This window comes from Opisthocomus hoazin, chromosome 10 (assembly GCF_030867145.1).
Source record: "Opisthocomus hoazin isolate bOpiHoa1 chromosome 10, bOpiHoa1.hap1, whole genome shotgun sequence".
NCBI lineage: Eukaryota > Metazoa > Chordata > Aves > Opisthocomiformes > Opisthocomidae > Opisthocomus > Opisthocomus hoazin.
The window spans coordinates 10,986,673-11,000,037 of NC_134423.1; the positions used below are offsets into that span (position 1 = coordinate 10,986,673).

Below are 13,365 nucleotides of genomic sequence, written 5' to 3' on the forward strand. Positions count from 1 at the left end.
AGGGCCAGTACTCATCTGTCTCAAGGAACAAATTAGTTGTTTCAGCTCTGCTGAGACAGAGTACCCGCATAAGTGGATGAACTGGTTCAGAAGTGTTTTGCAGGAAAACAATAATAGAAATACTTCACAGAGCCAAAACTGGTTGCCTGACTCTCCATCCTCATTTTGGATCTGTGCTGGCTTTTCTCTTTCTCTCTGTGTTAGGTATTTGCAACTACTTTTCTTTGCTTGATGTTCCCTTTTTTCACAAACCTCTTATGACTCACTTTATTATCTGTTTCTGTCTTCCAAAGTATCTTCCTTCACTTATTTGATCATGGTTTGAATTTACACCAAACTAAAATGAGGCCACAAGGCAGCCATGTGAGGTGCACAGAGGAGGGTGGATTTTGGGGTACTGGTTCATTTGGCAGCTCAGATTCCTTGACTGGGTTTAAGCCACTGAGGTGGCTCCACAGAGCAACAGCTGTGCTTCAAAGACCCCAGGTCTGGAAGAGAATGAAGGTGCACCTTTCCTGATGGGTTTGCTGGGATTGGCCTCGGGCCAGGTTGGTTTAATGAGCAATGGCACATCTGTTTGTGTTGAAATGTGTCTCATCAGAGGAAAAAAAGAGGGTTATTTTTTTCTCATCCATATCAAAAACTTTGATTTTTTTCAAGGAGTTCCAAAATATTGCAAAAATTGCAGATCACATTATTTTTTTTCATCCATCTTAATTTTATTTACTGTTTTGGTGCCTTGAGGGGATTTTTGCCCTCTGATTCACGATACCATAAGTCAGCTGTCTTTGTTTGGAATGATTTGTTGAGAATATCATGTGTTATAGTGAGATTTTGCGGTCTGTGGCTATTCATGCCAGGATGATTTTCCAGAGACGAGCAGGTTTAATTAGTTTGCTTGGATACAACAGGCAACTGGTGATGATTGATTCATCCTTCAGTCAGTGCCTTTTTCCTCAAAGCAAGGATTCAGGGTTTGTGGTGTTCAGAAAGGGATGTTGCCAGAGCAAGTACCATGCCCTAAGTTTGGATGTTTACTGTTCATTCTGTAGTTTGGTTCCCATTGTTTGTAAGTGTGGATGCACAATTCTCCAGAAAGGCCTCAACTCAGACTTGGAGAACAAATAATGCAAAGTTGTAAAAGGCTTGTTAAAACCCAGAAAACTTTCGGCGCAAAATCAGAATGTTTTGGAAAAATATGACTAGTTAAAAGCTGGCGCTATAAAGGCGTTGCGAATAATGACAGTCCCGTTGTAGCCGGTTGAAATGATGTTGGAGTTAAACAGGCACTGGCTTTCTGCTTGGGTAAAATGCAGGGGACAAACATGCCAGCAGCTGGCAAATGCCAGCAGAACAGCTGCCAACAAAATTAAGTAGCTACGCTCACAGCATCTTTCTGCTCTCCTTACACTTGTGTTACAGCCACAAGCCTTAAAGGAATTTATTGCACTCTGTTAATTGTATATTCTCTGTCACTGTCTGTGACTTTCCAACATTAAAATATCCTTATTCAAGTGAGGCACACATCCTCTCTTTTTGCTTTTTTCCAAGTATTTGAACAGGATTTACTAGTGGTGATGATTGTATATGTTTGTCTCTGTTTACATACATCACTATGATTTGTCTGTGCACCAAATGTTACCCAGATGTTAAGACAGAAGAGAAGAGAAGAGAAAGACACTGGGGGGAAAACCCCAGTACCAACAGCAAGGCAAGGCCGGGGTTACACTCTATCAAGAGGGCAAATTCAGCCTTGGTAATAGTTGGCTGAGAACAGGAAGATGGGGAATGTCACTGTGTTTTGGTAAGTGGATTGGAGTCTGCTTGTATTTTAATAGTCTTACTACATTGCAACAAATATTTGACTCTGTAGCTGTTGTTCAGTTCTGCTTTTCCACTGAGACTGATGAGAATGTTTGCGTGCAAGAATTGAGTTCTTTGATATTAGCTGTTTGCATTGCTCCGTATGTGCTTCAGTCAGCCAAGCACTTAGGCATTCTGCTAGCTTTCAGCACTAGAGTGTTTCCCTGGGAGTAACCAAGTCTTCTGATGTGCTTAAAGTTAGGCAGTCACGGAATTGCGACTTTTTTCCTGCATCTGTGTCCAAGAATAGAGTTCTCAAACTGAGCAAAGTAAGTCTGGGGTCCTAGCTGGTACAGAATTTGTTTCATTAGTTATGGCTCACAAGGCAACTTTAGATTCTCACTTTTAGGAGGAAAAAAACCCCCAAGACTTTCCTCATCTTATATATGAAAGGAAGTGTTTGTGGTAGTCTGACACTTTAATAGCAATCCTTGGAAGGAGTAAAAACTTCGAAGGAAGACCCTACTATCAGGGTTCTGTTAAAAAGGAAAAACATCCCAGATGACAGAACCAAGAGAAAATGTGGCTTTCCTGTATAGATTTTTCATAGCAAATTCATAATTTTATGTTAGAGAAAGCAGTTGTGATACTTTTGCTATGCTTTTTGTGAGCTTCAAACAGCTGAGCAGAAAGATAATAAACTTTTATTAATTCTATAATTCTTCCATTAGCTGTGGCTTCTTTTCTGAATGTTTACTTTCATCCCATGTACACACAGCTTTTCTTGTGGTGCATAAATGCACTGCGTGGTGGCTGTGTATGTTTTGATTTTTAAGGGGTTGATTAGGGGGGATCTAGGAACAAAGATGTGGATTTTATATACTAATATAATTTATGAAGGTAAATTTAAGCTTCCTACTTTGCTGATGTGTAAAAAAATAAATATTTAATATATTGTGAAATTTCTTTTCTAACCACTTGCTTCACAAAAAAATAGTTGCCAGAGTAAATGGTTTTGCAGAGGTCTAGGAATTTAGCTAGACGCCTTCCTGAAATGCCAGTCTTCCCATTTGGTTACCAAGAGTATACCTGGCTTATATGGTGTGCTCTGTCAGTGCTTCATCGGTGCTGTCATCTCTTGGTAGTTAGAGTCCAGCACCGCCTATGCGGTGCATTTCAGAGATAAGAATTAGCGCTAGTGTAATCGTGCCCAGAGGGAACTTCTGATGCAGGGTTGCTTAAGGCGAGTTCTCTATCCAGTACTACCCTATGCTGCATCTCTAGTAGATCATTTCTATTCCTGAAAAGCCCTTTCAGGTCTATCCAGAGTTGTCAGTTTACAGGTCATTATTTTTCTCCATATTCTAAGAACAAGTATTATGGGAGAACATAAGAACAAATAGAACTGCAGTGTTTGTGCAAAGGTGCATTTGGATACTGTATGGAATCATAACAGTGTTAGTCAGTGAAAAAGAATATACTGCATTCATGTCTATTAGTGTCACCAAGCTTTTGCAGTTAATTATTCCGGTGTGACCACATGCGCTATCAGAGCCACAGCAGTCACAGAGCGCGGTACATGGGGAGTGCTTTGTGCTGGGTAGCACGGGAGGCGAGGTCAGCAGTTACACGTTTCCGTTCAGAACCTGGACTGAAGGGAAGCCCTGTGAGGAGGACGCCTGTCCACTGGAGAGAGAGGGACGTCTCAGTTTGAAGGTGCCAGCGTGTCCCTCCATGCTCAGGTGGCCTGAGGATGGCGTGCGCTGGGACAGCTCATGCAGCGTCTCTGGGGCAGGCACGCCAGAAGACAACAGAAAAAAATTGTTTCAAGTTGTAAATGAGCTAAGGCCTCTGTGGAGCGACCCAAACCAGAGAAGTTATAAACTACAGATTGGGTACAAAGGTCGTCTTTCTGGGAAAGATTTCAGTAAATATTTGGTCTTATGAGATATATCCAAAAGGCAGAAGCTTAATCTTCAGAGTTTCTGCACAAGCCAGAAGACCCTCTGTAGGTAACCTATCTGTAGATCGTTTAGTTTTGTGGCAGTGGAAGGAAGGAGGGGCTCTCCTAAAAACACCCTTCCCACCCCGCTCCGTCCTGTCTCTCTCTTGGACAACTGCTACCCCGTCTCGAAAAGCAGAGTTGCTCTCCTTTGCCATTAGCCAAACCTGGTGGGCCGGCTTCACCTCCTGTGCTGCCTCCTTTGATTCCTTTACATGACGGGTGAATTTGGCACGGTGAGTCACCGAGTAGTACATTGTGTATAGACTGCGCAAGCAGAAAAGTATTTAAAATTACCTAATGTACATTGCAGTCAGCTGACAAATGTAGCTAGCTCGTGCAGATTGTGGGAATTCACACGGCTGGCTCGGCAAAGGACTTGGCCAGGTTTCCCTACAAAATTAGAGAGAAAACCTGCAGCATCGCACGGTTCTTCATAAGCTTCGCTGCAGACAGTCAGTGTTGTGCAAACAACCCTGTGTCACCTAGGGACTTCACTGTCAACTTCAACATCACATTTCTGTCTGAAAAACGGTTTAAAATTTAACTTTTATCGGAGTTTACTCCAACTTAAAGGATTTAACAGAATTGTTCAGTCATTTACGATTTATGAGTGCACTGGACAGACTTTAATAATTTAGCTTTTCTCAGAAAACAAAAAATGCATTTCTAACTAAAAAAAAATATGTATGTTAAGGACTTTCTAATTAAAAGATTTCCAATCCAGAAATGTTAAAGCATTCTTTTTCAAGTACAAAACTCCAAGCTGGCAGCAGCCTTTAACAGAAGAGTACTTACACTGATATTTAATGTTTGCTTTCAGTTCTGTGTGTCCAAAAATGCAGAATGCCTGTGGTGTAATGCAAAACTATGTGTGTACATTTGCTACAGTGCTGAAACATGCCTGCACATCAGTAGGAAACAGCAGTGCTGCTCCATTTTTTCCCTATTTCTTGTAGATTCTTGTGTCTACAAATGGTAGAGTCCTGACTAACATTTGTTTTGTCTGTGGTGAATGTTACAGTTGCAATTCTCTTTTAATTCATCTGCATTTTTCAGTTTGATCCATGTACAGTGCATAGGAAGCTTCCTGGATTATTAATTTCTGTCTCTGTTGTTTTCCAGATTCTGCTACAGGTTCTCATTTTTTAAGAGAAAGTACACAATCAAATGCAATGTGTATTTGTTTGAAAGAGATTTTTGATTGTTTAGGAAAAATACTAAAACGTTGTTTGTAAGTAACACTCATGTTTAATTTAAGTCCAAGTATTTATTCTATTTAGCAGCCAGGGAGGTCTGCCCAGTGGAGTCCAGGTTTGCTGGGTGCAGACTCCTCGGGGTAGGAGTTATGGCAGCAGCAGCGGATGCGATCTCGTGCTTTGTACAGGTGTGCACAGGCTGGGACTCGCTCATGGTGCTTTGTTGGGGCGCCAAGGGAAAGCTGCCTTGTGAGAGTGACAATGCCGGTGCGTAGCTTCAAGACCTTCCATACAGAACAAAGGTTTTTAAAGCTTAAACCTCAGTTGTGTCCAGTTTGTTCCGGATAGTGCATCTCCCGGGTGGGAGCTGGGGTCATTCCACCCTCACGCTCTGCCTTCCTGCAGTGTGTCTGCTCCAGCTGAGAGCAAGGGTGCTGGTCACCAAGGCTTTTTCTTGTGAGGAGGCAACCTAGCTGCTAGAGATAGCACCAACAGCCATTACTGCATTAAATGTCTGCCGAGTAGCCTTCCACTCATTGCTGACTTGTGCTGATTCGTGCCAGCAGACTGAAAATGAAAACTTTTATGCTAGCTTCCAGCCCTTGGAACTGCTCAGACCCGTTATGTGACAGTTGCACAGTCTGATTTAAGCACTGCAGTGAGGAATTAAAAAGGCAGAAAGGAGGAAAATTCTTTTTTATGTTCCCTCAACAGCCCCGTGTTAAATCATATTTAGGGTTAGTGAGACAGTGTTTCTGTTTTCTTTGTGCAGATATGCCTTATTATTTCAGTGAAGATATCTTTGTGCACACCTGTCCAAAGGAAAGAAGAATTTCACCATCAGTGACTATAAAGGTGTTACATGTTCAGCCATCCCTTCGTTAGTCGCTCATTGACCTAGCACTTCGTAAATGCTGCCTAATCATAGAAGAAAATGAGCCAGATCTCTCTGTGCAGTCAGCAGGGTTGCTGCAGGAGGGGTAGCATCCCAGGCCTGGAAGAAGGCACTGCTTTGTCTCAGGCATGCTCCGATCGCTGCCTGCTGTGGAACTTGCTGTGGTGGACCCCAGGTTAACTGATGTAGCTGAACCTACGGGATCAGGAGTAACTTGTACTTAAGCATTTTGTGCAGCTTCTCAGTGGGGAGTGAGGGAGGTGCTCACAGAGGAGCTGGGATGCTTTTGTCTGAAGGTATTCTGCTCTGGGCCGGCGGTGAGACTGCAGGAGTGCCTTGGTTGTACAGCAGCATGTGTACTCACACCTTGTGCTCACATCACATCATGCTGGCAAATTTGGAGTCATTAAGGGGTTTGAGGAGCTGCTGTTGTGTGTCTCTTCTTCCACATATAAACCTCGAGCATATACGTTAATAAGGAAATTGTTGTGAGCCTTGTTCCTATGCTGCATTTGTAAAATGCTTTGTAGGAGTACAGACCAGCAGCGTTAGCAGTTCTTGGTGTCTACGTGGAGTCTCATAATTTTTTTTAGAGGAAAGAGAGCGCTGCGTTTTCTCTTCTGGCTAGTGACTCCCTTTCTCAGCCAGACTTGGCCAGTGCTTCACGTACGCCGTTTCTGAGTAAGCATTGGCTGGTTCACTTTCCTGCTTGTTGATGGGATGAGGCTGGGCTCTGAAAGCACCCAATGTCCCACAGCAACATCTCGCTCTGCAAAACAGGATTAAGTGCTGTTATCCAGGTCTGATGTGCCAAGATAGAGCTCAGCGCAGTCATCTTGGGCCAAGTGAGGCAATTGGGCTCATGGGGTTTGGCAAAACCACGCATAGGTACAGTACTGAAAAATCCAGTGCTCTTCTGCAATTAGTGCTGGTGCGTTTGGCATAAATTCAGAGTTGGTTGGGTTAATGTATTTGTATTTGTAATGAAGAGGAGATACATATATTCCTCACAGTCACTTAATTTTTCTGCACAGTTCTTGGCATGGTTACCCCTCACACATAGGCCTGCCAAGCTCTCTATCGTTCGTACTGTTCTTTAATAGAGAAAGTAGCATTTTGATCTTCTTTGCAAGGCACGTGGCTGCAGTTAGACTCTTCATGTCTGTAGCGTCTGTCAGAATCTGACCTTGATGTTCCTATTGGCAGAAAACATCCCAACCAGTTACGCTTTTGTGTGAGTTCGGTGTCAATCATGAGTTGATCAATAGATTTTTTTTCTTTTTATGTTGCATCTTCTGGAAGCTGGGTTAAACATTAGGAAAGCTGCCATTGGGTTTTTAATGGGAATTCACCATTGGTTCATTCCGTCTTCATTCTTTATTCCTCTTTTCTAGCTACTGATGCTACTTGTAGCTGTTTTGCTTAATAGAGGAGGATCGCAGAGACATTTTTCCCCCTTTATCCTGTGCTTTCTGGGATTTTATAATAAGATAACAGCCCTGTACTCCAGAGGGGGAGAATGAGAGCTTCTGCTCTTCAGACTGATGAAATGTCGGTATCTTTAGGCATCAAGAGGGGGCAGTGCCTCTCTTCTCAGAAGACAGTGAGCGCTGCCGTATCAAAGATGGCAAGAAAAGAGAATCTTCCCCCGTTCCAACTCAGGGGGCCCCACAGTGGATCTTATGTAGGCTTGGGTTAGGGGGCTGGGGTGTGGAGGGCTGGTAATCTAAATCTCAGAAGTCTAAAGAGAAATTTTAGGAGGATGGAAAGGCTGATGAACATTTGAACTCGGAACTTGTTTAGGGAAGTTTCACGAGTCAACATAGAGACTGGAAAGCAATACCTGCTTTTATAATACATAAGTGTAGCTATTTATAGATCCTCATTATTATTCAGAAGAAATGCATAATGTTTAAATAAGACAAAAAATAATCCCCTAAATAGACGAAGGACTAAATGTTTGTTTAAAATTACAGCAATATTAATCATTTTTTTTTCCCCTAATCTATTTTACTAGACTGTTTTGAGGATTGTGGTCCTTGGCATATGGGATTACATTGAAAACAAAATAGAGGTAAGCACTCTTATTCTTCGTACTGTTTTCCAGGCAGGCACAGTAAGAATATTAAGAACTGCTTTGAGTGGCTTTGTTACAGACCTGATGCGATACAGTATCTGTTAACTCAGGTAAATATGCATCTCTCCTGCTCATTATGTGTGTGTATACATACTGGTATGATGCAGTCCCTTTTTCTGAGAGAGACTCAGAAGAGTGCGATATTTGGAAATACTTTATTAAGGGAGAGATTGTGGGGTTTTTGCTCTATGTGTTGATTTATTGTGTTGCTAGAGCTGTGCTAGTCTAACTGTTGATACTGCTACTCTGAGATAATGAGCAATACAAGTAAAAGTTCTCGTGTGACTTGTGTAACTGTTCCCACAATCAAGTTGAAATTGTAACTGGTTGAAAAATTGTGTGTAGTTTTCTGAGAGAAAATACTGGTTTGGCAAAACCCCCAGTTTTATTGTGAAAATATTTTTTTAATTAAATTGAATTATGATAAATGCTGTAAGTTGTAGCTCAAATAAAAATTAGGTAGAATGTGCATACTGTTGCAGAGACGGATAAGGAAATGCATGTGTTAGAAGCAACACGTAATCCCAATCTGAGCAGAAATCTGGAGATCAGGAAATTTAAAAACTCTTTCTTGATACTGTCTGATAAACTAATGCTGCACAGGATGCACCAGAAGAAAATCTGGGTTTTCTCAGAGATTAAGTGAGTCTAGAGGCTTGCACATTTTTATATGAAGTTGTAAGCCTTTTAACTTGTTCAGCTAAAAAACTGAAGTGAAACAAATCATTGATCCAGAGATTCTCATTATTGAGGCTGAATGCAGAAGTTTCTGATAATTTATTTTGGTAATTTGGAATGGAGTGATATGATTCACTGCCTATCAAAGGATGGCAGTAAGAGGTGTTTTTTTCAGTACACTGAATTGTTATGCACAATTCTGAGTGTGGTGCTTGTAAAATCTATGTCCTGCCTCCTTATGCAAACGTTAATCAATGGTCTTTGGCAGCTGGGAAGGGTCTCAGCAGGAACGAAAACATGGAATTCTGTTCTACCCTGCTAGGCAAGGATAGGACAGACACAACACTATTGCCAGTTTGCTCTGAAATGTATTTACTCATGCATTTCTGTCTAATACTTTGCACAATTGCCTTTTCTGACCTAATCCCAATGCAACTAATGTCATACAAATCATTCTGAATAGTCCCAGTTTCTCAAAATCTTTGAAAACCTAGCTGCCCAATAAAGGTGGGAGCAGGGAGTCTTTCTGTCTTGATGCACAGACGTTCCCGCACATGTTGTGTAGTCAGGACGTGGCCAAGAGCCATCAAGTCGCTTTGCGCCATCTTTTTCTACTTGTCTTCTTGATCTCTTCGTTTAGACAGTAAGATCTATGGGTAGGGACTGCATGCTTTTTTGGGATGACATTATGCCAAGTAACAGGTAATAAATACCAAAGATAATAAAACTCTTTGGCTGTAATAGCATTTAGGCTATCACTTCTACTTGGGGATTTTGGCCAGTGTTTCCAAATACCTTTCTGCCTCCCTGCCCTCCCACCATGGTTCATCTCTCCTCACCTCATAAAATGCACTAAGGAATTCTGTTGTGCTGCCTAAAAAAGATGCAGCCTTTCTGGGGCTTGGCTCCTTCTCGTATCCCTTTCAAATATGTACCACAGTTGCATTTATTTGGAGCAAAGTGGGAGCCCTTCAAAACCCCAAGCAGGAACGGCAGGGTTATGATCGTTAGGAAGGGTTTGAAAAAACTGATTTCTCTCCAGGTGTTTGATGGTGCTGTCATAATCCTGTCCTTGGCACCAATGGTGGCCTCAACAGTGGCTAACGGCCCCAGCAGCCCATGGGATGCTATCAGCCTTATTATCACATTACGAATATGGAGAGTGAAGAGGATCATTGATGGTGAGTGGTGTTTCAGTTTGTGACTCCAAGAATTACCTGGCAGGCTGGGAAGAAAGGGATTTTAAGAATATTAAAAGTTTGCCTGCAACCGCTGTTTCTATTGTTCTCCTTGCTCTTACACTTTAAAAGTACTGAATGGGAAGAGAGTTGTGACTCCTGTGGAGGAGTCTCAAGTTCATGGCTGTGTCTCCTGGTCCCTGTGAGCCTTGATAATTGATTGGCTGGGTTTTCTGTTAGGCACCTTCACATCCCCTGTCCTGTGAAGTAAATGCCCTGACCCGCTTCCTGTCTCTTGGCACCAGATGTCATTCCTGATTCTGCAAAATAATTGCTTCCAGTCTGCTTTTCTGATATTTGCTGCACCCTCCCCATTTCCATCCAGCTAGCTCTGTCTTGGGGCTTTCTTTTCTAAGTTCTTGTCTGCAACACAAGTTTTATGTTCCAGGATCATTTTCTTACCATGGGGGTTCCGTGCTGACGGTGCTTTCTGCAATGCTGATGTGTTGTACAGGATAATAATGGACCATGCGTCAGTACCATTTTGCACACACCTCTGTGGGGAAGCCCTCGGGGAGATGAGAAAGCCCCAGCAAGTCGAAGTTGCAGGGAGTGGAACTGGTGACTGTGCCGAAAGCAAGGACTTAAGCGTAGGCTGCTTTGTGTTCAGTGGTTTCAGGCATTGCAGGTTACAGGGAAAAAGGGTGGAAAAGGAATAAATGAAGGGTCACTTTGCTCATGTGTGAAAGATCAGAGTCGCATTGTTGTTTTGGGTTTAGGTGCCAGGGAAACTCTGTGTTCGGAGTTGAGGTAAGGTCTTAGCCCTCTGACTGAAGTGTACCAGAAAAGTTCAGGATCTTATGTAGCTTCAGAAAACATCAGGAATCGTGATGTGCATTGAACAGCTTTGCTGATCAGTGTGAATTTGCCATAGTTATGATAGGAGCAAAATTTCCAGAGGCGTTTAGAAGACCTGTTGAAAACTGGGCTGTAGCTTGAAAAGAAAGAGAAGATAAATGCCTTTTTGTTTTTTAAAATATCCTTCTTAGTCTGCTGTTTCCATTAAGGACTTATTTCTTACCGCAAAGTCTAGGAATTAAATGTGTAGGGCTCTGGAATAGTGCTATTCCTAAGGGAGCCATGCTGTTCAGGTTCAGAGGGGACGGGCCTAACTCTAGGCAGAAATTCCTCCTCCCCAGTCATTCAGGAAATCTGTGGTAAACGCTGGAAAAGATCTGTATTAGTGGAGCGGAAGCTAGGAAGAGCATGCAGGATACATTTCAGCTCAGCCAGGCAAACGGAGATCTAACCAAACAAGATCTAGACCCTGCTGATGACATGTGTTAGAAATAATTTCCCAGAAGAAATACTCTCGTGCTATTTCTCTAAGAAATACTCTGGTTGTCTAGATGCAAGTGAAAGGAGTGACATTCTTTGGCCTGTAAAAGTCCGTGAAGCTTTTGCCGCTGATGAAAAAACAAATCACAGCTGGGTTACTTTAAGTGCTTATTTGTGTTTTCCAGCCTATGTCCTTCCAGTGAAAGTGGAGATGGAGATGATGATTCAGCAATATGAGAAGGCAAAGGTTATTCAAGATGAGCAGCTGGAAAGACTAACCCAGATCTGCCAAGAACAAGGGGTAAAGTTCAGTTATGTCTGTATTTACGCGTAGCTTGTCATGGCAAATCAAACAGTTCATGTGCTTTGCTGCAAGCTAAGGTTTGAGAAGTATCACTAGGGCTTCTGGTGTAAGTGACAGGTCTCAGTGTTAAGGAAGCATTAGCCACAGCCAGGACACTGTCAGTGTGCTGTTTGTCAGGCAGCAGTTGTCTCCCTCTGCTGCCGTGCCTGTCTTTTTTAAGGTGAGGAAAACAAATGTGAGGAATAGAAGAATGCTTCCAGTATGTGATTTATTGAATGAGTACAGCTAGCTTGACATAACACTAAGAACATGCAAACATCATTGACGTTGTTGGAGACTGCAGCTAGATTAAGCCGTATTCCTAGGAAGAGTACGTGCGGTTGAAAGCTAATGGATCTCCCTGCTTTAAATGCAGAAGGCAGCTTCCCTGTAGGTCAGTCAGAGCTTCTTTTGGCAGACTCAGAATGTTGCAATAGAAGCTTCTAGTTGCTGGAAGCAAGTCAAGATTTAAGACTCTTGTCGGGCCCCCAAATATTCAGTGATTCAGCCTTGAGTTAAGGGAAGGTGAGGCTTAAAATATCTCAAATGAATATATTGACATGAAAAAGATGTAAAACTACTGCTTGGGCAATGAGCCAGGAGTTTTTGCAGTTTGTCTCATGCAAATGAGTACTTGAATAACCTGCTTTAAATTAGAAACCAGGCATGTATGTTGAGGCCCCGGCTCAGTGAGGCGTTCGAGTGACCATCAAACCACAACAGAATGACCCCCCAAGTGACTTCTTTTTTCAGCTGTAAGGTTGACTATGAGGTGTCCACACAAATTCTGGAGATTTCTATCTTCAGTTCCCACTCCCCACTTGTGGTAGGTGCTTTTCACATACAAAATGAGGGGACCTGTAAGTCTGAATGGCTCAATTGGTCAAAAAGTTGAAGGGCCTGAGCAGACCGGAGGAGAGGCGATTTATCCCAGAACAGACCAACTGCCCAAAAGGTACATAATCTGAAGCAGGGATTTAGGTGCCTGTCTTTTACCAAAGAACCAGAAATACTTGTGAAACCATCAATATTTAGGTCCCTAAGTGGCTTTTTAGATTTAGTTCCAGGTCTTCTGGATCTCAGCCTAGGATTCTGTGATGAACTCTTGGTGGTGTTAGGTTGCCTTGTCTGTGTGGTGAATTCAGAAGACCTGTTGACAGTGGGTGTCATTTCATAACACTATTTTTTGAGCATCTCTGACCTTAACAATAACAAATTTCTAAAGCTTAGGCTTGACTTTTTCCAAAAATTAGTTACTTCCAACTATGTAAGTATCTTCAGTGGCAAAACTGCAGTCCTCTTCATCATTACGTTGCACAATGATATTACGTGATTCATGGTTCTGCCATGGTTGTGAAATCAACAGGGAAATATTCCCATTGTACAGGGGAGAGATTATCCTTTGACTAAACGCACTAGGCAAATCAGCGATTTCTGGAGTCTCCTTTTAGGGTTTTGTCTGTCAGACCATGCTATTAGGCTAAAGTTCTTGACAATCATAGTTTTAAAAGCATTCATTTTTAGGAAACGTGTTATGCAGCCTGACAATACTCTCAATCTCAACAATTTTCGGTGTTGTTGTTTCATCGTCTTTGAGTAAAGGAGAGCTCGTTATCCCAAATGGGGTTCAGGAGCAGCTTTTGCCGCTCTCTCTTCTGGTCCACGTACTCCTTACCTGCATGTCTAGCTTGCAAAGTGTCTGAGCGCAGTGGCCCTAATCTGAGCTCTGATGGTTACAGTAGAGCTGTACGTCAAGCACAGAGAAATACTGCATTGGTAGATGGGTAAATCT

At 42.4% G+C, this 13,365-nt stretch overlaps 1 protein-coding gene across 2 annotated transcripts in view; it reads left to right on the forward strand.

Annotated features, from left to right (window-relative positions):
• Positions 1-13,365, forward strand: part of TMEM266 (transmembrane protein 266) — an 89,453-nt gene that overhangs the window by 48,935 nt on the left and 27,153 nt on the right. Inside the window, exons 9-11 of one of the 2 annotated variants that reach the window (XM_075431252.1) lie at positions 7,917-7,973; positions 9,757-9,895; positions 11,416-11,531. In XM_075431252.1, the coding sequence (XP_075287367.1) occupies positions 7,917-7,973; positions 9,757-9,895; positions 11,416-11,531 (312 nt within the window). Of the gene's footprint in view, positions 1-7,916; positions 7,974-8,006; positions 8,087-9,756; positions 9,896-11,415; positions 11,532-13,365 lie in introns of both variants that reach the window. The other variant, XM_075431253.1, reaches the window with a different exon arrangement.